This window comes from Myotis nattereri (assembly GCF_964212035.1).
Source record: "Myotis nattereri genome assembly, chromosome: 6".
NCBI lineage: Eukaryota > Metazoa > Chordata > Mammalia > Chiroptera > Vespertilionidae > Myotis > Myotis nattereri.
The window spans coordinates 95,882,472-95,910,320 of NC_138081.1; the positions used below are offsets into that span (position 1 = coordinate 95,882,472).

The 27,849-nt window shown below is 59.3% G+C and overlaps 2 protein-coding genes across 9 annotated transcripts in view; one reads left to right on the forward strand and one right to left on the reverse strand.

Annotated features, from left to right (window-relative positions):
• The window catches only part of SYTL3 (synaptotagmin like 3), a 44,668-nt gene extending 39,447 nt beyond the window's left edge, over positions 1-5,221 (forward strand). For all 6 annotated transcript variants that reach the window (XM_081094788.1, XM_081094783.1, XM_081094784.1 and 3 more), the window contains 2 exons: positions 2,523-2,625; positions 4,732-5,221. In XM_081094788.1, coding sequence (XP_080950914.1) covers positions 2,523-2,625; positions 4,732-4,905 — 277 coding nt within the window. In that variant the 3' untranslated portion in view covers positions 4,906-5,221. The remainder of the gene's footprint in view (positions 1-2,522; positions 2,626-4,731) is intronic.
• Positions 5,222-11,090: 5,869 nt separating this feature from the next.
• Positions 11,091-27,849, reverse strand: part of EZR (ezrin) — an 82,724-nt gene continuing 65,965 nt past the window's right edge. For 2 of the 3 annotated variants that reach the window (XM_081093897.1, XM_081093896.1), the window contains exons 8-14: positions 19,946-20,042; positions 16,348-16,511; positions 15,910-16,040; positions 15,257-15,417; positions 14,888-14,980; positions 13,345-13,596; positions 12,290-13,193 (exon numbers count right to left, since the gene is read on the reverse strand). In XM_081093897.1, the coding sequence (XP_080950023.1) occupies positions 13,029-13,193; positions 13,345-13,596; positions 14,888-14,980; positions 15,257-15,417; positions 15,910-16,040; positions 16,348-16,511; positions 19,946-20,042 (1,063 nt within the window). In that variant the 3' untranslated portion in view covers positions 12,290-13,028. Of the gene's footprint in view, positions 13,194-13,344; positions 13,597-14,887; positions 14,981-15,256; positions 15,418-15,909; positions 16,041-16,347; positions 16,512-19,945; positions 20,043-27,849 lie in introns of all 3 variants that reach the window. The other variant, XR_013996128.1, reaches the window with a different exon arrangement.

Below are 27,849 nucleotides of genomic sequence, written 5' to 3' on the forward strand. Positions count from 1 at the left end.
AGAAAGGTCAACATAAAATTATTGGGTTTGAGGAAAAGAAAGAAAAAAGATGGAAGAAAAGCAAACAGAACCTAAGGGACCTGAGGGCCACCATCAAGTGGACCAACATCACATAAGGGAGTCTCAGAAGGAGAAGAGAGAGAGCAAGGGGCAGAGAGAATATTTGAAGAAGTAGCTAAAAACTTCCCAAATTTGATGAAATTCATGAATATAAACATCAAAGAAGCCCACTGAACTCCAAGTAAGATGAACTCAAAGTGACTCACCCTGAGCCATAGTATTAACAAACTCTTGAACGACAAAGAGAATCTTGAAAGCAGCAAGAGAGAAGCAAATCCTCAAGATCTTCAGCAGATTTCTCATCAGAAACTTGACAGGCCAGCAGGCCAATGTATTCAAAGTGCTGATCTATATATATAAAAGCCTAAGCGACCATGCGACTGTTCCACTGTCCCATCGGTAGCTCTAACGCGCAATGACATCCAGGGGGAAGATGCTGTGACCGGTAGCTGTGACACACACTGACCACCAGGGGGTGGGCAGACAATGCAGGAGCTGCAGAGCTGCGATGACTTGGCAGCTGCGGTTCTCAGATGATGCACCCAGAGCCAGAGAGGAGGGAGCCCAATTCTGGGGTGCGTCACCCAAGAACCACCCTCTCGCAATCTGGGACCTGTTAGGGGATGTTGGAGAGCTGGTTTTGGCCTGATCCCCAACGGCCAGGCCAAGGGACCCCACTGGTGCACAAATCCATGCACTGGGTCTTTAGTATATAATAAGTACCTCCTTGTTAGTAATTACTTTATGTACATGAATCAGACTCTCCAATCAAAAGACAGAAATCGGCAGAGTGGGTAAAAACATAGGATCCAACCACATGTCATCTATAAGAGACTCACGGTAGATCCAACAAATAGAAGATATTCCATGCAGATAGTAACCAAAGAGAACAGGGGGGCTATACTAGTATCAAACACAGTTAAGTCAACAAGGTTACAAAGGATAAAGGACATTATCCTATATAATAAAAACCTAATATGCTAAGGGTCCGGTCATCCATTTGTCCGTTCAACCAATCAAAGCGTAATATGCTAATGATATGCTAAGGCTGCTCAACCGCTTGCTATGATGTACACTGACCACCAAGGGGCAGATGCTCTGACTGGTAGGTTAGCTTGCTCCTGGGGTCCAGCCGATTGGGACTGAGCGAGAGGGGCTGGACATGCCCTGGAGCCCTCCCACGGTCCCTCCCCGGCTGGCCAACCTCCCGCGTCCCTCCCCGGTCCTGATTGTGCACCATTGGGGTCCCTCGGCCTGGCCTGCACCCTCTCGCAATCTGGGACCCCTTGGGGGATGTCAGAGAGCCGGTTTCGGCCCGATCCCGCAGGCCAGGCCAAGGGACCCCCCACTGGTGCACAAATTTGTGCACTGGGCCTCTAGTATACTAATAAAAGGTGTAATGCAGCAAGAAGATATAAAATATGTAAATGTTTATGCACCTAATAACAGCCCATCAAGACGTATGAAGCAAAAAACTGACAGAGTTGAAGGGAGGAGTGGATGGTTCCACAGTAATCCTTGGAGATGTCCATCCTCGCTCTCAGTAACAGAACAACCTGCCAGGAGAAAAGTGAGGAAACAGGACTTAACATCATAAGCCAGTCAGATGCATGGGTGTGATTTTGTTTCAGTCCTTTAAGCTGTGCAGGTGTATCTCATACACCCTCTCTCATGTGTGTGGGATCTGATGATCGGCAAGTTAAAAGTGAACAGTGAGGATCGGTGCCCGCGACCTGGAGTACTTTCCCAAGAACTCTGATTGACAGGGAAGAAGAGGCGGAGCCTGGAGCCCCAGCGGGGACCCAGATGAAGGGAGGGCGACTGCTCTTTGCTTTGGGGAAGTTGAGCCTGTTCCTAGCCTGTGGGAATGGGTGCCTGGTCAAGGGGGGTCATTGCCATGGACAAAGCTGCCAGAGGAGCCAGGGAGGAAAGTCTCCGGACCTGGGTAGAGGGATCGACCTAGAACAGGGTTTCAGGGGGGCAGAGGGCTGGTGGAGGTGGCCTGTGATGCGGCCCCGCCAGCTACGCTGCAGCCCCGAGTCCGCAGAGGGCTGGTCCGCAAGTCAGGAGGACAGGCTGGAGGACAGGCGAGGGAAGAGCCAAGTGTAAGGCACACACTTCCCATTTCCACTTTTCTTTTTGGGGGTGGGGGGGTTGGATGGAGTGACAGGTGGGGAGGACAATTGGCTCGTGGCCTCTGCATCCAGAGATCCAGGAGTCTGCCCCCCTGGAGCCCCCCCTCCCCCAGAGCCTGGCAGGTGGCACCCACCCACACACATTCCAGGGGCGATGGCCGCAGACTGTGTAAACAGAAGCGGCGTCCCCAGCATGGCATTGCTCACTGTCCGTGGTGGCCCCTGACCCTTCCTATCAGCGCCCAGCTCAGCAGCAGGCAGGGCAAAGACTCCCGCTCCCGCCTCGCCCAGCCTCACCCTGAGCCTCACCCGCCCTGTCTCCTCCAGGTACGTGAAGACCTACCTGCTGCCTGACCGGTCGGCCCAGGGCAAACGCAAGACGGGAGTCCAGAGGAACACGGTGGACCCGACCTTCCAGGAGACCTTGACGGTACTTCCCGGACAAACGTTCCCCTGCGGAGTCTCCCGTCCTGGGCGGGCGCAGGGCCAGAGTCCACGACGGCTCCTCCACACCCTGAGTCAGTCCAACAGGAGCGCAGACTCTGCTGATGCCCGCGGGGCTGGCAGTCGGGGCGCGGCTGGGTCACCCTTCAGCCTGGGCGGGAGAAGGGCAGTCCTCGGGACTGTCCGGGAATGATTTCCGAGAAAATGGTGGAAAAGAACCTGGCTGCCCCTGAGCTTTTAAGACCAGGTCGTCCTGGCGAGTTTTTGTAACTCTCAGAGCATTCGCCGGCCGGCGCCTGTACCCTCAGCGACTGGGTCACCGGCTGCAAAAGTGCCCCCTTATTGCAATATCTGGAAACCCAGCGTTCTTCTTCTTTTAAGAAACAACTTTTATAGAGGAATTGTTTGGGTTTTCACCTTCCTCGGTGCTAAACATGATTTGTGTTTAGGGCAGGGATGGGGGAGACTCCTCACACTGGGGGTGAGGGGATGATGTGTGAGGCACGCAGGTTAAGTGGGGGAGGCCCCGCACTGAAGGACAGGCCAGACTCACGGAAAGTACCCATGGAGGCTGAGCAGCCCCGGGACCCCGTGTGCCAGGACTGGAAAGGGGAGGGCTTGGCTTGGCCTCCTCTTGAGAAGGGGCATTTGTGAACTCCCAGCGGCGACCATCCGGCAACTGGCACGAAGCCCCGTTTGTTAAATATTTATGCTGCTGTTTTCTGTGCCCCTACTGTGGGCACGTGCTCTATGGACCCCCTGAGCTAAGGGTTAGACTCCCATCTACCAATGGGGAAACGGAGGCTTATTGAACCCGCAGTGGACTAGCCGTCCTTCTCGAAACTGATGCGCCCAGGGGTCCCCAGGGACTGCAGAGAAACGCAGGCTGTGACTCAGCAGGTGTGGGCGGGGCCTGAGATGCTGCTGTGGACGCTCCTAGCCATTCCCAGGAGACGGGCCTCAGATGGCTCTGCTCGCGGACCTGCTGCAGGAGTCGGCAAAGATCTGTCTCCTCACACGTCCCAAGTCGATGTCTAAAACTGCTTCTCCGTTTCACTAAGGTGTTTTTGCTAGAGAGGTAGACGCGTATTTTACATTTTATGAAATGAGATCAAATTGAGGATGGACTACATTTTAGATACATATTTAATTGTATAATTTGATTTTTAAAGTTTAACTTGTTTAAAATGCACGCAGAATCTCAGAGAATCACCTAACGTTTTATGCATTGGTTTTACCCAGCGTATTGTGAGTGCTTCGGTGGTGCCGGAAAGCTTCCCGGGGACATTGAAAAGAATCAGTGTCCCTAATGTAGTCTAATTCAGAGCATCCGGACACAGTCTTTACAGAAATGCGTGGAGAAGCTGAGAGATCATGAAGAGTTCTGCAGAAATCAGTATTTTCAATTACCATTCGTTTAGCACACGGGGGGTTCGCACATCCTGGGGCCAGGTGCCAGATCCGGGGTGTAGGAGCCGCCTTCTGCCAGTTTTGAGGCTCTAGAACAGTGGTTCTCAACCTTCTGGCCCTTTAAATACAGCTCCTCATGTTGTGGCCCAACCATAAAATTATTTTCGTGGCTACTTCATCACTGTCATGTTGCTACTGTTATGAATCATAATGGAAATATCTGATATGCAGGATGGTCTTAGGTGACCCCTGTGAAAGGGTCGTCCGACCGCCAAAGGGGTCGGGACCCACAGGTTGAGAACCGCTGCTCTAGGAGTTGAGGCGGCTGCAGGTGTCCGTGTGGCACATGGGCACGCCCAGGAAACCTTGGGCCCAGGTGACTGTGTGCCACGGGCCAGGCGGTTCAATAGCAGCGTTCGCCCTGGCCGCGTGCGCAGGTGGTGGGAGCAGCGTCCCAGTGCGCCCAGGTTGCAGGTCTGATTCCCAGTCAGGGCACAGGCAGTTTCCTAAGCGGTGGGGTGGTGCGGGGGGGGGGGGGGGGGGGGGGGAGGGGGACGAGGGAGCCCTCTCCCCATCTCTTGCTGGACATCCAACCCCCACTGAAGGGAGGCCCCGCTCCTGGGCCCTGGGGCCTGGGCGTGCGGTGCTGGAGCGCAGGCTGACCTCCCTGTTCCGTCCGCAGTACCAGGTGGAGCTCGCCCAGCTGGCGACCCGGCGGCTGCAGGTGTCCGTGTGGCACATGGGCACGCTCACCCGGCGGGTGTTCCTTGGAGAGGTCATCGTCCCTCTGGCCACGTGGGACTTTGAAGACAGCACCACACAGGCCTTGCGCTGGCACCCGCTGCGGGCCAAGTGACGTCTGGTCGGGACTGGGGCCCGCTCCCACCGGGAGCGCTTTTCCGAGGGATCCAAGAGGAGAGGACCCCCCCCCCCCCCCCCGCCCCAGGAAACCTTGGGCCCAGGTGACTGTGCCACGGGCCAGGCGGTTCAATAGCCGCGTGCGCAGGTGGTGGGAGCAGCGTCCCAGTGCGCCCAGGTTGCAGGTTTGAGTCCAGTTGGCGCACATACAAGTCTCAGCCAATGAGCGTAACTAAGTGGAACAACAATTCTCTCTCCCTCTTTCTCTCAAATCAATACATTTAAAATAAAGTAAACAGCAGCTTTCTAGGGAGAAAAGGCTCCGTGTCAGACTCGTCTGTGGGCTCACCTGCTCAGGTTCGTTCGGGACCCGAGTAGCCCTAACCTGTGCCACCCAGTGCCAGCCTGGGTCCGGCCAGGGCCCAGCCCTTCCTCCAAGGCCGGTCACTCGGTGTCAGCGGGGGTGGCCTCAGCCTCCTCCGGGCTCGGCCAAAGTCCACGCCCTGTGCCTGGCTGCCCGCGGGCGGGGCCGCAGCTCAGGCCTTTGGGTGTGTTGTTCCTAAACCCCCCCGGCCCCGGCCCGCCCCGGACAGCGGTGAGCAGGACCGGGCCCAGTGCTGCCGGCCGCGAGGCTGCCCTGCCCGTGGGACGGCGTGCCCTGCGCAGGGCGGTGGGACAGGCCAGGAGGAGCCGCCGGGAAGGGAGAGGGCGGCAAAGGCCGGGCTTCCTGCGTGGCCGCCTTGCCATTTCTGTGCCGAGATCCAAGACCCGGAGAGAGACCTGAGGGGGGAGGGGGAAGCGTGGGCTCCACTGTCTCCTGAGAAATGACAGCGGAGGTGCAGCCCCGCCCGTGAGCCTCAGGGCCTGGGCCCTCTGCTTGTCCTCCCTGAAGCCAGAGGGATTGTCAGGACGCCTCTGTTCCAAGTGGCCACCGCAGGGTCAGCCTGTGGCCACCGCAGGGTCAGCCTGTGGCCACTGCAGGGTCAGCCTGTGGCCACTGCAGGGTCAGGCCGGGCCACCGCAGGGTCAGCCTGTGGCCACCGCAGGGTCAGCCTGTGGCCACCGCAGGGTCAGCCTGTGGCCACTGCAGGGTCAGCCTGTGGCCACTGCAGGGTCAGCCTGTGGCCACTGCAGGGTCAGGCCGGGCCACCGCAGGGTCAGCCTGTGGCCACCGCAGGGTCAGCCTGCGGCCACCGCAGGGTCAGTCTGTGGCCACCGCAGGGTCAGGCCGGGCCACTGCAGGGTCAGCCTGTGGCCACCGCAGGGTCAGCCTGCGGCCACTGCAGGGTCAGCCTGCGGCCACTGCAGGGTCAGGCCAGGTCATTGCAGGGTCAGCCTGTGGCCACTGCAGGATCAGGCCAGGTTATTGCAGGGTCAGCCTGTGGCCATTGCAGGGTCAGCCTGTGGCCACTGCAGGGTCAGCCTGTGGCCACTGCAGGGTCAGCCTGTGGCCACTGCAGAGTCAGCCTGTGGCCACTGCAGGGCCAGGCCGCGGTGCCCAGCCGGACCGCCTCTCCTGCTCTCCTGCGCTCCGCTCAGTGGCCTGGCAGCCCCTGGTGCCAGCTCTCCCTTCTCGCGCTCAGAACAGCCCCATGGAATGCTCTCACCGCCCGGGTCCACCCAAGACTCCGTTTAAGCCCCTCCTCTTCCATGAGGCCCCTGGTGTTCCTGCCAGATGTGGCCCCCTAGGCCCCTGAACTGGGGGACCCCGCCCGTCTCCTCCCCCAGGACCCCACACTCGGGACAAGCGAGGCTGCCACAGGCCTGGCCATCGTTGGCAAGCGGGTTAGGAGCAGAAAGCGGGCCCGGCGTCCCTGCTGAGCTGGCTGAGAGCCGGGGCCCCGCACGCACGGGTCTAGGCAGCCGCCACAGCCCTGCCGCTTCCCGGACCCGCACCCGGACCCGCACCCGGACAGGGACCCACACGGGAGGGCTGTGTGGTTGTCCTGTGCCGGCGTGGGTCCTGGAAGCGGAGGGTGAGGCAGCCCTCCCTCAGGGCGCCCCAGGCCCCCACCCCGCGAGGGGCAGCCAGGAGACCAGGGTCCACCCCGGCTCTGGGTGAAGCCCCTTCCCATCCCCCCACCCCCCCCACGGCCAGGGCTCCGTGGTTCCCGTCTTCTCTCCGAGCCCTTCCCTCACTCACTTTCTGGCAAAATCACTCGTGTCCAGTCACGCCCCGGAGCAGCGGGGAGGCGTCCTGTCCCTGCGGGGGCCGGGACAGAGGGGACACGAGGGGCGACTCGCGGCCTGGAGGGCCCCCCTGTGCCCGGGCTCTGCGGAGCCCTGCGTGGCCCTTCGCGGCCCCCACGAAGGCAGCGCGAATCTCCCCTGCCCCTGCCCCTGCCCCCATCCCCGCCCCTGTCCTTGTCCCTGCCTCTGCCTCTGTTCCTGCCCCCACCCCTGTCCCCAAAGCATTTGCCGTCTCCCTGCTGGTCCTGCCTGCTCCCCTAAGCACCCAGCTGTGGAGCCACCCGGGGAAGGGGCTCCCTGGAACGTGAGCTTGGAAGGGAATTGAAGGCCCCAGCAGCACCCCCCCACCACACACACACACACACCAGGGGCACCTCCCAGGGCCTGACTGCGTGCCGCCTGCTCACCCCTGCGTCACGGTGGGGCCGGGGGTGGGGGTGGTGGGGTAGGGGCGGCTCTTTGGGAGACTCCGGGCCTGCAAGGCTCTGCGAACAGACCCAGTCCCCCCCCCCCCTCACTCGAGCAGCGGCTGTCGGGCAAGGACATGGGGACATGCGGAAGATGAGGTAGCCATGGCCGTGAAGACGGACAGTGAGCAGTTCCATGGTGCATTTTAGCGGTTTCCTGTTTGGCTGGCCCTGCAGACCAGCAGCACGCACCCCCTGCTCATCTCCACCCCCTGGAACAGAGGCCTGGGCCCCCTTCGCCCAATCCCACTGGCGCCCACCCTTCCTCTCCCTGCGTTCTCTCGACTCCTCAGCAATCCCCGCAGCCTCGTGACGCGGCCGAGGCGCTGCTCCTGGGGCCTGTGGACTGTCACACGTCTTTGCTGAGCTACCAGTTGGGGGTGGGGGAGGGAGGGGGGCAGGTTGTGCGCAGGGAGGAGGGGGTGGGGGGTGATAGCAAATGGCGGCTTCTCTTCCAGCGACAGGAGATCAGCCATCATGTGACGTCAACTCTGTCTGGTGGTGCTGGGAGCCAGGAATTGACCGGTGCGGTCAGGTGGCACCTGAACTCCTGTGTCAGGGGGTAGGCATCGGGTTTAATAGAACATTTTTACTGGTAATTTATTATACGTATGGCATGGGCCTAGGGCAGTGGTCGGCAAACTGCAGCTTGCGAGCCACATGTGGCTCTTTGGCCCCTTGAGTGTGGCCACGAAGTTTCAATTGCACTGTACGTGTGCGCCCGCACGTGGTATTTTGTGGAAGAGCCACACTCAAGGGGCTGCAGTTTGCTGACCACTGGCCTAGGGAATACAGGAAACACCAACAAGGGTGAGCCATGTTAAACCCCCAGTGTTTTACCTTTCCCACAAGAATCCACTAAGTCGTGTTAAGACTCTGATCTCTGCCCTCGCCTGTTTGATTCAGTGGGTAGAGCGTCAGCCTGCGGACTGAAGGGTCCCGGGTTTGATTCCGGTCAAGGGCACATGCCTGGTTGCGGGCTCAGTCCCTAGCAGGGGGTGTGCAGGAGGCAGCTGCTCAATGATTCCCTCTCATCATTGATGTTTCTATTTCCCTCTCCCTTCCTCTCTGAAATCAATTAAAAAAAAAAAAAAAAAAAAAAAAGACTGATCTCCAAAATGTGTGCTGAGTCTGGGTTTGGATACCGCATTGGTCCTCATCATAGCGAGTCAGCATTCACTGACTGAGCGGGAACATGGAAAAAAGGCGAGTTTATAATATTTCCTCAGCTTCTGCGTCACATCTCCCTCTATTAACGGTAAGATGGGTGACTCAGTAGATTTCATTCTGACTTAACCCCAACCCTTAGGGTTAGGGTTAGAATTTAGGGTTAGGGTTAGGGTTAGAATTTAGGGTTAGGGTTAGGGTTAGGGTTAGAGTTTAGGTTTAGGTTTAGGGTTAGGGTTAGAGTTTAGGGCTAGGGTTAGAGTTTAGATTTTACATTAGGGTTAGGGTTAGGACTAGGGTTAGAGTTTAGGGTTAGGTTTAGGGTTAGGGTTAGAGTTTAGGGCTAGGGTTAGAGTTTAGATTTTACATTAGGGTTAGGGTTAGGACTAGGGTTCGAGTTTAGGGTTAGGTTTAGGGTTAGAGTTTAGGTTTAGGGTTAGGGTTAGAGTTCGGGTTTGGGGTTGGATTTAGCGTTAGGCTTTAGGGTTATAGTGTAGGGTCAGGGTCAGGGTTATGGGTTAAGTTTATCGGTGCATCGTTTTCAAAAGTAAAGCAAATACTATTTTCCCAATTGATTTGAAAGAGAGCAGAAGGGAGAGGGAGACAAGCATCCATGTGAGAGAGAAACAGAGATCGGCTGCCTCCTGCCCGTCCGTCCGGGGTCCCAGCGGTAAACCTGAGCACGCGCCTTGACTGGGCACTGAATAGTGACCCTTTAGATGCACGGGACACGCCCTCCCGAGCCACCGAGCCAGGCTGCCAACTCCATTCTGATGTAGACTCGCTAAATCCCGGCAGTGCCACTGTGGGAAGTGATGGCGACTAGTGCGGAGTGTGTCTTCACCCGGGACGGCTCGTATGGCCTTGGGGAGTTGCTTTGTGCTTCTGAACTTAACCTCCCGAAGAAGACGGGGCTAAAACAAGGTAAGGCGTGTGCCTGGTCCTGGCCCTGCTGCCAGGCCTCATACGTGGGCCGTGGCCGGCTGGGAGGCCGAGGAGGGGATTGCGCGAGGGACCACATGGCCTCAGCATCCCAACCGCCCCAGTGCCTGGTGCAGATCCCGCCAAACTCAGAGCATCCTCCCCAGAGGCCCTCTCCAAGCCTGTGGCTCCCGCTCTCTTCCATTTGTATTTTGTGGTGGACTTAGCCCTCTTCTTAGCTCTAATCATCTCCCTGATAAGCAAGTACCAAGAAGCCAGGGGGTGTTGGAGGGCGGGATGGCAGCCGTTTTCCTTCTCAGCTGCCTCTCTGCCGGACACAGGAAAACTCAGGCTGCGTCCGGTCCTGAAGAAGCCAGCGTATCTGCCCTGGGCGCACTCCTGGTCTCCGACAGCGTGACCCCTCCCAGCGCCGCAGGCCTGCCTGGGGCTGACGTCTGGGACCACCTGACCCGGTGTGCATGACCGCGTGCTGGGCGAGGCCAGGCTGGGACCCGGGGAGTCTGGTTGATGTTTATTGGGCCCGAGTGCGTGGTTGGTCCTTAGGGACTTACAGGGACACCATGAAAAGAAGAGGCACATTTCCTCGAGGGCAGGCGATGTCACTGGCTTTGGAGTTGCCTAACCTGCCATAGATGGAAGGTGCCGAGTCTAGGTCTGGCTATACAGCGGGGCGATAATACAGCAAAGCCTTTCAACCATTTAAATCAGACAGGATCTGCTAAGGACACAAAGGTTGCAGGCCTCCACATGGGCTGGGCACAGTACTTGCTTTTGTTCCTGGCGTCAATCATAAAAGGATTATTTGCGTAAAGGAAAATACCTTCTTAAACCATTCGACGGGCAGTTCAGAAAGGATTTCGTTAAGAGTGGGACAAAGGGGCATGCTTTTGTGTTGCCCAGCAGGGGTGCTTCTGACATTTTGTGGGGGACAGTCCTTCCTCGGGGCCTGAGTGTCCCAGTCCTCCCGCTGGTGGCCAGCAGGGCCCCCCAAACACTGACCACCAAACCACCTGCACACACTCCAAGGACAACCAGGGACCGAGGAAGATACACAGGACTCACTATTAAATTACAATTTGCTTTTAAAGAAAATATTGTGGAAAGCAAACCCCCTTCCTCTGAGAGCTTACTTCAAACCTGGCCCCCGTCTGGGGCGCCCACACCTGTCCACTGACCATGACGCGTTATGACTGTAGTCAACCCCCTGGAGCGCCAGCCCACTCAGCCACCTGCTCCTCGCTCAGCTAACAGGAAGGAAAGGCTTTGAGGCCCCAAGTCCCTGGGAGGATGCCCCCACATCCTCTCCTGAACTCGTTCCATTGGGGTGGGGGGGGGGGCGGAGCCCTCTCGGTCACCAGTGGTTGGCGTTTTAACATGGTCTGAGTCGAGGTGAAAAATTACTTGATCCTGTCCTTGCTGGTCTTCCTTTTATTTACACTTTTATTTATTTTAAAATACTGTTTCTGTTTTTATTGATTTCAGAGAGAGGGAGAGGGGGATAGAAACATCAATAAGGAGAAACATTGATCGGCTGCCTCTTGCGCACCCCACACTGGGGATCGAGCCCACAACCCAGGCATGTGCCCTGACCGGGAATCGAACCCTGACCTCCTGGTTGATGGGTCGATGCTCAACCACTGAGCCACACCAGCCATGCCTGCTGGACAACACGAAAGCATCCTTTATTTATTGTTACTATTTTGGTCCTTTTAAGAAGCCGAGGAAAGGGTGGTGTCTGCAGGCCATGGTTACTCATTTCACTCATCAGAGGAAGACATAGCCGGCGGCGGCACTGGCACAGGCTCAGTCACAGCTGCAGTGGCAGCAAGTTCTCTCCAGCCCCAACGTATGGACACAACCCTCATCCTGCACGGATGCCAGGTGCCAGCACGGGCTGCCCGTGTGCCCGCTGGACTGAGGGTGCACAGCTGGGAGGCCCTCTGGAGGCGACCCCTCTGCCTGCAGCGGTCACGTGACAGACAGTGGTTACCTGCGCCAGGATGATTTCAATGAATTCTTGTTGCCCGTCTCCGAGTGCTTATCCAGCAGTGAAAACGGTGGCCTTGTTATGTGTGTTGCGAAGAAAGCAAAGGGGCTGGTGGGTATCTGATCCCTCGCACCCTCCTGCAAAACACCCCTGCAGGCAGGTCAGCCAACCCCCGAGAGAGCTGGGGGTGGGGAGGGGGAGAGCTGGGGGTGGGGAGGGGGACAGACTCCCACTTCGGGGGTCAGCGCTGTGGTCCAGGTGAGGGATGCCAGCCCCACGACGCACTGCTGGCAGGACTTCAGACAGGCAAGGGGACACCCGCACTGTGCCTCGCCACGTTTGGTGGTGGTGGTGGGGGGGGGGGGGCGCAGGGGAGACCGGTGCATCGGCAGAACCTGCAGCAGGAGGGAACGCCGGCATTGCCATGGCTTTCCAAGGACGTGGTAGAGAATGGAGAGAGAGGTTCTGTGGAAACGCAGACGCTCCCCAGGCCGGGGCGCCCGTGGCTGCAGCTGAATGAATAGCATGTATGTGTTTCGTGTCGGAATTTCCGGTAGAAAATGGAAATGTGGGGAGTCGGACGTGACTACAGCGGTTACCGGCTTCATCACTGCCCTCACCATGTGACATGGTTTTCATGTTCTTTATTATTCTGTAAAAGGTAACAAAATATACAGAACAAGGTTTTCCCTTTTTAACTAATGTTACAAACCCATATTATTGCTTATATATAAATATTATATTCTATAGCTGATCATTATTAATCAGGTGTGTGAGCCCAACCATGGAGCCTCAACTGTTAAAACCAGGAGCTTATCTAAGCGTGTGCCCTCCTTGCTGCTTATCTGGAATGAGTGAGGACGCTGCTGCCCGAGGGAGGAAGTCACTGGGTGCACGTGTGTGAGTGCTTTCCACCAGTTTTCAAGCCTCAAAAACATAAATACAGAGATGCATCCTTCACAGAAATCAAGTACAATCACTCAATCTGGGCTAATTTCAAACACAGACGGAATATGGCACGGACTGGAGCCGCGAGGGTGCTGTGATGACACGACTTTCACACCCGCCAGCGGAGCGGCCCCTCAGGCGTGCAGTGGCCCTTTCCTTGATTCGATCGGCCCTGCCCCCAGCACAGACAGGAAATGATTCAGTAATAACAACAGTAAAAATCAGGCCGTTTGGCACTATGATACAAATGGGAAGTAACCAGGGAAGCCTCCCGCCCCAGCCCCGGAACCTTCCGCTGGAACAGCTACTCTCTTTAAAGGAACTGGGTACGAGGAGGGTCTAGATCAGAGAACTACGAATACCAGTGTCAGTCTGCGTGCGACCGCAGGGCCCGGGCGCGGGCCGCCTGCAGCCGCGGCCTCACATGGCCTCGAACTCGTCGATGCGCTGCTTGGTGTTGCCCTGCCGGATCTGCCGCAGCGTCTTGTACTTGTCGCGGCCTTGCCTCATGTTCTCGTTGTGGATGATGTCGTTGTGGGTCCTCTTGTTCTCGTCTCTGGCCTGGGACAGCTCGCTGGACAGAGTCTGCAAGGCAAGAGGCAGGGTCAGGCCCCCGCCACCGCCCTCCCCGGAGAGTGGGTGCTGGTGGGGGCTCCCTCGTGGCCCTCGGGCCGCCGGCCCCAGCGGGAAGCCCGGGAGCCCGAGAGCCAGGCGGTGCCGCCCGTCCCGCCCTCACCATCAGCTGCTGCTGCACGCGCAGGTTCTTCTCGGCCTCGGTGACCCGCTTCTCCTCGTGGCGGTCGTCCAGGATGCCCTCGCTGGACAGCTCGGCGCTGTAGCCCGAGTCCTCCGCGCCCTCCTCCTGCAGGTTCTCGCGGACGTGATAGGCCACCGGCTCGTACACAGGGGGCGGCGGGGGCGGCGGCGCCGTCATCACCAGCTGCAGCTCCTCCTTGGTCTTCACCAGGTCATCCTGGGCTTCCTTGGCCTTCGAAAGCGAATCGACGGACAGTGAGCACGTCTCACACAGAACCGTGGCCTGGCCACTTCCTCCAGAAGACCTTTCTTCATGGAGGCGGCCGTTCCCCTCGCGGGTAAGGACCCCCCTCATCCCCACCTCCCCTTCCCCCCGGCAGGTGCGCAGCATGAGCCACAGGAGGTGACTGCGCCAACCAGTGTCCCCGCAGCTCAGAGAGAAACTGATGCCAGGGTTTGACATTTTTCTAACTATCTTTTCTTCTGCCTATAATCCCAGCATAGGCTCACTGTACATGTTTTTTGGGAGCAAAAAAAATTTATTAAAGAAAAAACATCCTGGAAAAGTGGCCTGGAAAGAGCCACTCGGCACTGGCGCCCGGCTTTCTTCCCTTTCCGTGGCCGCTGCTTGCCAAGCCCCCGCCCCCAGCACGGTGCTCAGGGAGTTCTCCCGTCACCCTGATCCTTTCAGCAAGGTCTCAGGGGCACATGACTGAACCCCACCCACTTCATCGCCACCCGAATCCCACGGATGAGCTTTGTTTATAGCTGGTTTGTAACCAGCTTTTCTCACTTAATGCCGTGTAATAAGCACTTTCTCCAGAAACCCAAGGACCGAGGCCTCTGCACACAGCTTTGCTGGGGGTGGGGGTGGGGGGGCAGGATGAAGTGAGGGGAGGCACAGGCGTCCTCACAGGGGCTGCCTCAGATGGGGAAGCGAGGAGGACAGGCGGGGGGTGGGGGACGGGGCCTAGAGCCCCCCACAGCTTGGCTGAGGCCTGTACTGTGACCCAGCCCCGCAGCGCCCAGGGCCTGTGCTCCTGGCGGATGGAGTGGCGCTACCACGGCTGCAAATCACTGACCTCCCTGCGGGGCCCTACAGCAACCTGACAGGTGGGCAGGAGTCCCCACTGTCCACAAGGAAACGAGGCTGAGAGGTGAGGCCCCTCGCCAATTCACACAGCAGACGAGGGGCAGAGCCTGGGGACCTCCAGGCCCCATAGCCGCTCCAGGCTGCCTGTGCAGGTCGCTAGGGGAGGCTGGTTTCAGGCCAGTGGCTGGCTCACTGCTGGGTGCACCCAGCTAATCCGACTTAAAGCCAGTTGGGGGGGGAGGGGGGCTGCCCAGTGGGGCGGGACACTCAGGGTGGCCTTTTTCTAAATATCAAGGCGGCTCTTTGTTCCCCTGTGATCCCACAGGCCTGTTCCCGTGGGAGCCTAAGAAGGACCAGTATCGGCAGGGCACGCGAACCGCCCCCTGCACCTGGCAGCCTGGCCCGCCCGCGCCCGCCCCGCCCCACTCACCCGGTGCTGCCACTCCTCCACCTCGTCCTCCTTGCGCCTGCGCGCCTCCTCCAGGAGCGCAATCTTGGCGGTGTACTCCGCGAGCTCCGCGGCCTGTGAAAAGCCAAGTCAGAGTGAGTTCTGGAACGCTTTCAGCACAGCCTGCTTGTGAACGAAGCCTCCTGGTAAGGCGCCGGCCCACCGCCACGTCCTCCCTGACCAGCAGGCGGCAGCGGCCGCACCCACCACCAGCACCGCCCTCCCGCCCGCACTGGACCCCGTCCAGCCGATCCGCTTCCAGCCCAGACAGAAATCATTGTCGGCAGGTGTCACTTTCGCGTCCCCAGAGGCGGCCCCTCCATAATTCAGCACTGAAACCGGGGCTCCTACCAGCTGCTCCTGGCTCTTTATCTGATCCACCGTCTGCCTCTCCAGCTCCTCCTTGGCGCGCAGCGCAGCCATGCGGTCGGCCTCCAGGCGCTCCGCCTCCTCCTGCGCCCGCTTCCGCTCCTCCTCCAGCTGCAGGGCCCTCTGGATCTGGTCCGAGAGCTCTGTGGGGACACAGCACCGCGCTGATCCCGGCTCTGCCCCCGACCTGCAGCCGGCCCCACTCCCAGCCCAGGGCCGATGGAGAGTATCGGGGTGACGGGATCTCTTTCGCCCCCTCCCACCGTGTTTACGGGGCGCAGCGCCAGGATGCTCCACCCGCTGCAGAGCGCTGTGTGCCCCCTCCCGGCCTGGCACCACTCACTACCCTGCAACCTTGAGCAACCTTTTCTGCCGCTAAAGCCTCACCTCCTCTTCAGGAAGAGGGACCCTCGGGACTCACCCCCTCGGGCAGGGGGACCAGCAGGATAACGCCCTAAAGCATTCCGCACCGACGGGACCCAGCACACAACTACTTCCCAGGCCCGTCACCACCTGACCCTGTCCCTCCACAGTCTCTATTCCGGGTGCTGAGCTGCATTCCTCCTGGTGTGGGAGCTGTCCGTCTGCGGGGCCGTGTGAAATGCAGGGAACACGCCCCCGGGAGCGCGGCCCACCTTTCTCGGCCTTCTTGGTCTTCTGCTCGTAGTCCTGGAGCCTGAGCATCAGCTCCTCCTTCTCCCGCATCATCTGCTCCTTCTCTCTCTCCACGGTCTCTCGCCTCTTCTTCTCCGTTTCCAGCTGCTGCCTGTTAGGGGAGGGCAGGGAGGTTTACGCTCCGCAGTCAGTCATCCAGCGAGGTTGCTACGCCCGAAGCCACCGTCACAGCCCAGCCATCGAAGGAGCAGCTGCGTGGTCACCTGCTGTCCCCAGGTCCCAGCGCTCCTGCCAGCCCTGCCAGCTCTGCCAGCCCAGCCACAGCGAGGCCGCTGCGAGGGCACCGCCACCCATAGTTACTACGCGATCTCCCACCGGCTCTCCCGCCGTGGACAGCAGGGCACCGAGGCCGCCTGGCCGGCTGCACCCGCCCCACTGGCCGCCCGCAGCCCGCTCACCGCTCCAGCTGCTTCTGGTGCTTCTCCTCGCGGGCCTGGGCCTTCATCTGCTGCACCTCGATGGTGTCGGGCTTCCTGCGGCGCATGTACAGCTCGTGGTTCCCCATGCAGAGCTGCAGGATCCGCTTGTTGATGCGCAGGCGGGGGGCGTAGAAGACGAAGTCCTACAGGAGAGAGCAGGCGCTGACGGGCGCTCCCGTGTCCAACCCGCCGCACACGGTCCTGTTTCTAAGAGGACGTGCGGAGCCGAGAGCAGGGGCCAGACCGAGGCTTCCACGTAGGACACTGACTCCCAACGGATGAGACACCCGAAACGCAGGCCTGGGCGCCGTGGGACACCTGTGCTCCAGGGCCAGCAGAGGGCGGGTGGGCACAGGCACGGATGCTGGGCTGCAAAGCTGCTCTATGTATGTAAGGTCGCAGCCTCAGGGCGCCCAGTGCCCCAGTGCCAGTGCGCCTGACCTTCAGGGTAACACCTTGCCAGCCCCCTCCAGCCACCGCCACCGCCACTGCCACGCCCGCCTGGACTTCTGCAAGTTCCCCTGCTGTGCCCCTGTCTCCCTGCCTCCGCCTGCGCCTCCCCCTGCTACTCGCACAGGAATCAGGTCCCCGCTGGGCCTCAGATGCCGTCCTGTGAGCTCTAGGACCGGGCCAAACACCGTGGCCTGGCACACGCGAAAGCCATCCACCCTGGCCCCCTTGTTCACCATATGCCCTTTTGTGCCTGCACGCATCTCCCCAAACAGTGCCCCCTACTGGGAATGTCCTGTCCAATGCCGTACCCCCAAAGCCAGCAGCACGACGAGGGAGGACACCATGGGGCCCCTCCCATCTTCACGGCCTCCCTCCTTCTGTGCCCTCCCTAGGCTGACGCTCCTGGTACTGCTGGCACTCTGTCCGCTGGCTCGGTTTGGTCTCTGTCCCACTCGAACGGGGTGGGATCCTTTTTGGACATTTATAAGGTCGTTCACTTAAGGTAAGTTTATGCTGCTCTGAAGACAGCTACTAGAATTATTCAATTTGGAGTCCTGCCTGCAGTTGCCTTGGCAGGGCCAGACCAAATGCTCAGGCCTGACACTGCCCGCGGGCCGGATGTTCCCCACCCTGATCTAGACAGTCAGCACCTGGAGGACGGTCAGGGGCAGCCCCCTCTGTTTCCCGTGTTTACTGGTGCTCACCGAACACCCTCCTGGTGGCTGACCGCAGTTCAGGCAGCGGCACCACCAAGCCCCATGACCCTGAGCAAGTCACTTCGTCACTGAGCCTCAACCTCTTCAACTCTACAGTGGGGATGACAGCACCCCGGCTGAGATGATGAAGTCAGTTAATGTTCGAAAGGGCTCAGAATGCTGCCCACACCATGAAAGCGGGCTGGTGCCCCAACGCTCACGTAGAGGCTGCCGGCTGCCCTGTGCCCGCTAACGGAGCAGCTCGCGGGGGAGCAGCCTTCTTAGAAAAGGGAGACGCTGCTTCAGGGAGCTCCGTGACTGGGGACCACAGAAGCTCAGGACACGGATGACACACAGCGGTGACCAGCAGGTGACAGAAAGGGAAGTGGGTTAGAAGCTCCTGCTACAGGTGATTGAAAAGGCCTGCCTGCTGCTTCTGTCTTCCTTTCTCTTCTCAACCGCAGGGCCCTCAGCATCGGGATGGATTCTGACCACTGGCCCAGGGAGAGAGTGGCCGAAACAGACAGTGCCTCCCGTTCCACAGCACCGTCTGGGACCGACGGGAGGTGCCGGGCAGGCCCATCCACACGCCCCAGGACCCACTTAGCTTGCGAGCTCCTCATCTGCTCCAGAAACCTGGGAGAATGCTGAGCCCCGAGCCCACGGCTTCCTGGGTGCGGCCCTCCCTGGGGTCACACGTTGTCATTAAATCGTCAGGTTTCCCAGGGAGGTGTCTGCAGAGCCGGGGCAAACAGGTGTTTTTATCACCCACCCACCTCTCATTACACGAGAGAACAAGCTTGTGTTGGCTGCACAGACAGGCACACTCCCCAGGAGGTCTTGCCTGTGTCCCCAATGTATTGGCAAAGGAACTCTGATCAGCACCAACTCCTCGTCGGGAAAAAAGTCAGTTTAAAAAATCAAGAGCCAGGAATTGTGGGAACGTCCCTCGTGGCCTCCAGCCTCCGGGAGACGGACTGTGGAGCTGGGACACGCTTCGCAGGGAGGAATCCCTCGAGCTGCCTTTGAAGGACAGTCTGACTTCAAGTTAAAAACTAAAAACGGAAATTAATGATTAAAAGTGTCTAAATCCAAGCCTCCAGCCAGCGTGCTAACACAACCACACCCCGACGTGACCTGGGACGGGCATCCAAACTCAGCAGAGAACAGACCCCGAGAACAGAGTCGAGGCACGAGCCAAATTCAAGGAAACAAACCCAAACAAAGGTCACCTTGGAAAGGGCCAGGGAATGGACGGGGAACTCCTAGGGCTCCCCGCTGGGCCCCACTCGGGGACACCTGCCCAGATGTGAGGGGTGGGGGTGGGGCGGGGGGCAAAGGTCACCGTGAAAGGGGCTGAGCACAGAGCAGGGTCCAGCCCCACATAATTTCGCTTCTTAGACGTTTCAAAAGCGGTTAGAGGTCACTGCCTCTGCCTCTGCCTCTGCCTCTGCCCCTGCCCCTGCCCCTGCCCCTGCCTCTGCCAGGGGCCACAGGGAGACGCAGGCTCAGCCTCACGGCGCCGGGCAGGCTGAGCAGCGACGGTTAAGGCCCCAGCCTGCGTCTGCACATGGCAGGAGGAGCCGGCCTGCGGAAGGACAGGCTGGGCACGGAGCTGCTGCAGAAACTGCCCAGCTGCCGGGGTGGGGGAGGGAAGGAAGCCCGTCTCGCCAGTCAGTCAACCTGCCTCTGGGATTTCCTTTCTATCTTCTAGGGAAAACCTGAAACATGGAAATTTGGTTTCCTGCTGCCCCAGGTGAGACCGGCCGCGAGGGGGGAGCCCTGGGAGATGCGGAGGGTCCAGGACGTGGTCTCTCGCCAGCTCCCACGTCACCCCCCACGGCAGCTGGAGCGTGAGCCCAGCCCGCCTCCCCCGCGGGGCCTTCGTGACCCACCCCTGGAGGCCCACATGGGCTGTGGCACCAGCAGCGCTCTGGACGCAGGCCTGACTTCCTAACACGGCAAGTTGCAAGGACAGCGCAGGCTCTGGCCCAGGAGCCCGCAGCGGTTGCCGTCCGCTCCAGGCGGGGACCCGAGATGCTGCCAGGAGCCCCTGCACCCCAGCTGCGTGGTCTTGGGGGCCGGCTGCTTTTTCCCGTGAACACCAGCGTTTCAAGCCCAGAAAGGCTCAGCTTTCGGCAAAGGTCAACGACGCAGAATGGCTCTTTTCCGCTAAGGAATGGAGACCTGACAACTCAGGTAACAGGCAGCGGGACAGGCACTGGCCTCCACAAGAACCTCCCACACCATGGTCAGCCCCGAGTCCCAAGAGGTCCTGGACCCTCAACGTAACCTGCTGGCACCCCCCCCACCCCCCGCACACACACACACTTCTGAGCATCCCGCAGAGAAGTCTGATTTATCCTGGAAGCACGTCTGGCTGTAAGAATGGAAACCAGCAGCCCCGTGCGGACCCCACGCGGACTTACAGGCGCCTTCTTGTCGATGGGCTTGATGACAAACTTCTTGTCATTGAAGGAGATGTTCCTGATCTCACTCCACGGGAAGCCGATCTTTGGGGTCAACCTGAGGTTACGAAAGGTCAGATGTTAGACGTGCCCGGATTGACTAAGAGGGGTTTGCAAATCTATTCTTGGTTTTCTCTGTTCCATTTTAACAAGTATAAGGCTCCCCAGGAAGCATAATATGGGACACAGGTCATTACCGAGTGTTCTCGCGCGCCCTCGGAAGGCTCAAGCTCAGGAAACCCCGTCCATTCCCACTCGTCTTTCTCGGTGTGAGTGTCTCACTGCATCGAGTCACCCTGGCTTTAATCTCAAGGTCATCTTTGATGTCCAGCCCCGCACGGCCTTGCGCCCGTTTGAAATGTCTCTCACAACCATCGTTTGCCACCACCCTCACATCAGCCTCCGAATCCCGCCGACAGCCGAACCGATTCCTCGGCGCCGGCACCTACGCCGGCCGGCTTGTCCGATTAGTGTTGCCTCTTCTAAAACGTCAGCAGGGCCCTTTCCTGCTGCCCCAGGTGGGACCGGCCGAGAGGAGAGCCTGTGGGTGCGGAGGGTCCAGGACTAGGTCCCTCGCCAGCTCCTCGCGTCACCCCCACGGCAAGAGGTCCTACAGGAGGAAAGCCACGGCCCTCCCCTTCGCAGCCCCGCTGCCTGGTCCCCCCAGACTCTCAACACAGGGCTTCCCGGAGGCCCCTGGACGGGCTCCCTCCTGCTCTCCCAGCCCGACCTGCACCACAGCCGCCCACTTCCTCTCCTCGGGTCTTCCCCCTCGGCCTGCACTCTCCTACGTAAGTCACTGCGTAACCACTGAGCTCCCTGAAACCCAGGAGGTGAGCTTCCTCGTGGCAAAGAGCACGTCTTGTCTTCCCCGGCTGTGCCGAGTGGCTGCTCGCTGAGGCGGCGGCCTTGGCCGGGCCAGGCCCCCATGTGCCTGTGGACTTCGTCTGGATGGTCCAGCCACGGCTGCAGGGGGCACGGAAGGCCTCCATTCCTGTCCTGTTGTCTCCTTTCCTTCCGGTCGGTTAGGATTTGCTCAGTCAGTCAGGTGCTCGGGTGCTGGGCAGCCACGTGTCTACAACGGCTGTGCCTTCCCGAGGAGCCGAGGGCGTGGCATGGGCGCGGCCACACTCCTAACGAAAGCCCCACGGCCCTCTGTGGTCACTAGCGTCCACTACAGGCCGAGACCGGCTTTGTAATCAGCAGCGCGGGGACGTTTATCGTATGACTCCAAGCCCACACGCTCTGCTCACCTCCTGATGCCACCCTGGTCCTCCAGCATGTCGCCACGGATACCCTTTCAGAAGGAGCACAGGTCCTAAGCCGCCACTCAGGGATACTGCCGTCAAAACTGGTCTTTTCCCAGATGTGTAAGAACTCCCCATTTAGAAGTGAGCGGGGGGGGGGCGGAATGCTGCTACCAACACGTTCAAATATAAACTAGTGGGCGATGTAGTCTTGCTATGGCAGCAAAGCCAGGTCACGGCAGAGCTGTGCGTGTGGGGGGGGGGGCGCTCTGAGGGACACAGCGTCACACACACACCTGGAGGAGTGGTGTCAGGGCACTGCCGGGGGGCAGCTTCTGTGTCACACCTTCTCAGTGCAGGTGCTTTTCCGGGGCCCTGTCCCCCAGGGGCCAACGTGCTCCCCAGCACCCCAACACACACGCAGGGAGTGCTGTCGCCCCAGCTCTCACACGGGACAGTAACTGTTAGAGGTGAAGCAGCTCAGGCGGTCACGGTCCTGCCGACTCCCGCCGTGTCCTCACGCAAAGGAGGTTCCCTCCGGACACGAGAGCCACCACCGCACCAGGAGCTCGGGGGCTGCCGCCCGGCTCCCAGCCAACAGGGCCCGAGGGTCCGCTGTCCAACCGCGAGCGAAGGCCAGGCTGTCACTAGGCCTCTCTGCCGCGGCTGGAAAGTTGGGCTCTTTAGACTCTGGAAGCTCGTGTAACACTGACAGCCATTCATCAGCGGGACTGCGGTGTCAGAGGATGAGGGCTGAACGAGAAAGTGGTGACTCACATCGGAGCTAAGAACCCCTTTCATGCCTGACCATGGTTGGAAATTAACGCCCACAAGGATTTCTTTCTTTTTCTCTTTTTTGAAGAGTTCACACATAGGACGTGAACAGAGAAGGACCATCGATTGAAAGGATTTATATTGTGAGCCCTGCTCTTGCTTAGGCCACACATTTAAAAAAAAAGTGATATTCTTGACTAAGAGGGACCAGAGCTCTTCCGAGAAAGAGCTGATTCCAGGCCTGGAGGGAAGCGCAGGACGGCCCTGGAATAGTCCGGTTAGTGTCCCCGCCTCTAAAATGTCAGCAAGTGAAAGGACAGGGCTCAACAACGATGGCGTCCAAGCCACAGCGTGAGGTCAGAGCCCACGGGATAAAGCAAGCGAGTCCCTGCAACAGCAACTACCGAGGAATGGGGAAGGGGAACTGTCCCCACGTCAGCCTTCCAATGAACACACGCTCTCCTCTCCATGGCACAGCATTTCTCAGATACCAGAGGAATCACTGTTTCCTGCAAGACCCGCCAGGGATGCTAGAAGGAAAGTGCGGTAAGAACTGGGGTGCTTCTAGTTTCAATGTGTCCCCCCAACACCCGCATGGGTCGGGAAGGGAGGAAGTGCCGCAGGAGGAGCGCGGCAGCCCCACCTGACCAGTGATAAGGCCAGCAGCACAGTAAGGAGGTCCTGGCATCACGGCCACCACGCAGGTCAGATAGCACAGCACGCCCGTGGGGTCCTTGCCAAAATGCCAAACTCACCCGCCGGTGGGGCTCGGTGACTGAGCGTCAACCTATGAACCGGGAGGTCAGAGTTCAATTCCCAGTCAGGGCACATGCCTGGGTGGTGCACTCAATCCCCAGCGGGGGCCAATCAATGATTCTCTCTCATCACTGATATTCCTCTCTCTCCCTCTCCCTCTGAAATCAATAAAAAATATATTTTTTAAAAGTACCAAACTTATCACTAACCCCCCACTGCTAAACTTGACTGGCTTTAAAAAAAAAAGTATCAAACTTGAATGTAACCATGAGAAAAAGACCCACGCTGAGGAGCTTTCTACGAAGTTATGGTCAGTACTTTTCAAGCGTGAAGTGGGTGCTGCCAGGCTTCTCCCTGCAAGTTGTCACGACAGACAGACAGACAGACCGAGCGAACTGTCCCAGATGGAAGGAGGCTGGGCAGGCGGGCCCACTACATGCAAGGGCTGTTCCAGGGGGGGCCCTGGGGCAGGAGAGTCGAGGACAGCCGGTTATGATGGGGGACAGCGGTTATGGCGGGGGACAGCCGGTTATGGCGGGGGGACAGCGGTTATGGCGGGGGGACAGCGGTTATGGCGGGGACAGTGGTTATGGCGGGGACAGCGGTTATGGCGGGGGACAGCGGTTATGGCGGGGGGACAGCGGTTATGATGGGGGACAGCGGTTATGGCGGGGACAGCGGTTATGGCGGGGGACAGCCGGTTATGATGGGGGGGACAGCGGTTATGGCGGGGGACAGCGGTTATGGCGGGGGACAGCGGTTATGGCGGGGGGACAGCGGTTATGGCGGGGGACAGCCGGTTATGATGGGGGACAGCGGTTATGGCGGGGGGACAGCGGTTATGATGGGGGACAGCGGTTATGGCGGGGACAGCGGTTATGGCGGGGGACAGCGGTTATGGCGGGGGACAGCCGGTTATGATGGGGGACAGCGGTTATGGCGGGGGACAGCGGTTATGGCGGGGGGACAGCGGTTATGATGGGGGACAGCGGTTATGGCGGGGGACAGCGGTTATGGCGGGGGGACAGCGGTTATGATGGGGGACAGCGGTTATGGCGGGGGACAGCGGTTATGGCGGGGGACAGCGGTTATGATGGGGGACAGCGGTTATGGCGGGGGACAGCGGTTATGGCGGGGGGACAGCGGTTATGGCGGGGGACAGCGGTTATGGCGGGGGACAGCGGTTATGGCGGGGGGACAGCAGTTATGATGGGGGACAGCGGTTATGGCGGGGGACAGCGGTTATGGCGGGGGGACAGCGGTTATGATGGGGGACAGCGGTTATGGCGGGGACAGCGGTTATGGCGGGGGACAGCGGTTATGGCGGGGGACAGCCGGTTATGATGGGGGACAGCGGTTATGATGGGGGACAGCGGTTATGGCGGGGGACAGCGGTTATGGCGGGGGGACAGCGGTTATGGCGGGGGACAGCGGTTATGGCGGGGGACAGCGGTTATGGCGGGGGACAGCGGTTATGGCGGGGGACAGCCGGTTATGGCGGGGGACAGCCGGTTATGGTGGGGGACAGCGGTTATGGCGGGGGACAGCCGGTTATGGCGGGGGACAGCGGTTATGATGGGGGACAGCGGTTATGGTGGGGGACAGCCGGTTATGATGGGGGTCGCCCACATGGCCAGGTCTCCTCTGGGTGCTGACTCCCCGTGACACCTGGACGGGCACTCTGGGGCAGCTAAGAGAAGGGCGCTTGGAATCTTTCGTATTTACTGGTTTTGAAACCTTTCAAAAATCTGAAATGATTTCAAAATGAACTAACGAATTTTAATTCAAAATATGCCAGAAGGTGATGGCAACGTTGTACATCTCGACAGGAGTTTGGATTTTTACAGGCATTTGTTCGTCTAAACTCAGTAAATGGACACTTGAGAGGGAACATTTCGTTATATTGAAGTTTTACATCAAATGAAAACAGAACGCCCTGCGCCCGGGAAGCCGTGTGCACGGGGGAGGTGCAGAGGCGGCAGCGCCCCCTGGAGACGTGCGAGGGAGAGGCCCGGGCACGGCCGGGGAGGACAAGGCAGGTGGGAGCCGCCAGGGTCTCGCCGCAGCCGCACGCGGCGCTCACTGTGAAACCTTCCCGGTCTGCAATGTGCTCCGAGACTTTTCATTAAAAAGTTTAGGAACGGTCTGGGCGGTGGGCTGGGCTGGGCTGGAGATCACCGTGTCCTACAGAGCGAAGAGCCAGTCCCTGGCCAGAGGCAGGGATGGGGCAGATAACAGGGCTGGAGTGCGGCCCGAACTAGCGTGGAGGGAGGACTCACTAGCGTGGCCTGGCCTCCCTGCGCCTGGAGGGGCCGCTCCCCCACCTCCCACCCTACAGCCTGCGGCGGGGCCAGGCCTACAGGCTCCAGGGGGTGGGCAGGCGTCTAACCACGGCCCAAACTCTGTCAGCCTGAGGCAAGCTCTGAAACTTCCCACTTGGGAGGGTCCCACGAGTCCTGGCCACAGAGAACGTCTATAGAGGCTAAGTGGCTGTTCCAGGTTCAAGTTCGGGTCCCAGAGTCCAGGAGAGAATGGCCTGGCACCTGGGGTCCCCGCACATCTGGTAAAACAGACTCACAGCCAACACAACTGCCTGGTGCCTCCTCCCTTTCACTGAGCACAACAGGGCACCTCCCCCCAGCCCCTCCCCCAGCCAGAGTTAACATATCCTGCCAACTGGGTGTGCTTTTGGAAACTGGAAATTGTCTTTAAAGTAGCTGGTTTATTATGTGCTTGAAACGTCCTTTCGAACGTGAATGAAATGGAAATCGGAGCAGCTGACTGACAGTCCTGAGTAAGGAACCAAAGGGAAAGGACACTGTGCTGGCCTCAGTCCCACCTGGTCGATGGCCCTCCCCACATCCTCTCGCTGGGAGGGTGCATGTGGGAGCAGCCTCACCCTCACCCCTCACCGTCCCTCCAGGGCTACGAAACGCAGTGGCCCTGCTGCAAGGACTAAAGAACTAAAGAACGGGGGGGGGGGGGGGGGGGATGAGATCGGGTTCCTCTCGTTCTTTGTCTCATTCTGTCGTTTTGTTCTTGGTCTGGATGCCAAAGCAGAATTATAGCAGCTGATGTGAACTGTTCCCAGGCTGATAACGCTTTTCAGGGAAGGGCCTGGGTCTGCCAATTCCCTCCCTCCCGCCGTCTCCTGCTCCGACCTACGGTTCACGGAAAGACAAGTGCTCAGTCCTGCGTCTCCCACGTAAGGGTCACGTATACGATGAGCAAGGTGCCTAGGAGGCACTTCCCAACCGGAGCACATTCAACACTAAAAGGACATTTTAGTGAAATACAGGCATGTCTGTTTCTCTGCAGGGCACCCTGAACCTATCACCCAACTCACATCCTCAATGTACCCAGTCTCCCATCTGAGCCACCTCAAGAATTCCACCCCTGCAGTCCTAACCCTAACCCACCCCTGCACTCCTAACCCTAACCCTACCCCACCCCTGCAGTCCTAACCCTACCCCACCCCTGCAGTCCTAACCCTAACCCCCCCCCTGCAGTCCTAACCCTAACCCACCCCCCTGCAGTCCTAACCCTAACCCACCCCTGCAGTCCTAACCCTAACACACCCCTGCACTCCTAACCCTAACCCACCCCTGCACTCCTAACCCTAACCCACCCCTGCAGTCCTAACCCTAACCCACCCCTGCAGTCCTAACCCTAACCCACCCCTGCACTCCTAACCCTAACCCACCCCTGCAGTCCTAACCCTAACCCACCCCTGCACTCCTAACCCTAACCCACCCCTGCACTCCTAACCCTAACCCACCCCTGCACTCCTAACCCTAACCCACCCCTGCACTCCTAACCCTAACCCACCCCTGCACTCCTAACCCACCCCTAACCCGACCCTGCACTGCTAACCCTAACCCACCCCTGCAGTCCTAACCCTAACCCACCCCTGCACTCCTAACCCTAACCCACCCCTGCACTCCTAACCCTAACCCACCCCTGCAGTCCTAACCCTAACCCACCCCTGCACTCCTAACCCTAACCCACCCCTGCAGTCCTAACCCTAACCCACCCCTGCACTCCTAACCCTAACCCACCCCTGCAGTCCTAACCCTAACCCACCCCTGCAGTCCTAACCCTAACCCACCCCTGCACTCCTAACCCTAACCCACCCCTGCACTCCTAACCCTAACCCACCCCTGCAGTCCTAACCCTAACCCACCCCTGCAGTCCTAACCCTAACCCACCCCTGCACTCCTAACCCTAACCCGACCCTGCACTGCTAACCCTAACCCACCCCTGCAGTCCTAACCCTAACCCACCCCTGCAGTCCTAACCCTAACCCACCCCTGCAGTCCTAACCCTAACCCACCCCTGCACTCCTAACCCTAACCCACCCCTGCACTCCTAACCCTAACCCACCCCTGCACTCCTAACCCTAACCCACCCCTGCAGTCCTAACCCTAACCCACCCCTGCAGTCCTAACCCTAACCCACCCCTGCAGTCCTAACCCTAACCCACCCCTGCAGTCCTAACCCTAACCCACCCCTGCAGTCCTAACCCTAACCCACCCCTGCAGTCCTAACCCTAACCCACCCCTGCACTCCTAACCCTAACCCACCCCTGCACTCCTAACCCACCCCTAACCCGACCCTGCACTGCTCATCTGCAAGGGCACCAAGTCCACGTGAACACAGCCAGGAGTGGCCTCAGACCCGAGCCACAGCCCCTGGCTCGCCATGGACACCGTATTGTCCATATTTGTTTAAAAGGAGAAGCTGGGCCTATTGACTGAGTGAACATCTGCTTGTTTTCGTAACTGAAGAGGGATGCCTTCCCCAGCAGGGGGGGGGGGGGCAGGAAGTGAGGAGGTACACCCCCAGCATTGTCTTTGGGGAGAAGGCCCCTTTGAGAGGGTCGCCAGTTTCATCGCTCACTGGGGGGAGGGGAGCAGGAATAGGACCGGAGAAGCCAGCAGCTCCTTTTACTTGGAAAATGCACCTTGTGTGCTGGGGGGTTACAGGCTGCCTTCACCACGTTTCTGCCTAGGCCGCTGCTCGCAGCTTGAAAAACCTGTTTGGACAGCCCTGGCCAAGGCTGCGTTACAAACCTGGTCATTCAAGAAA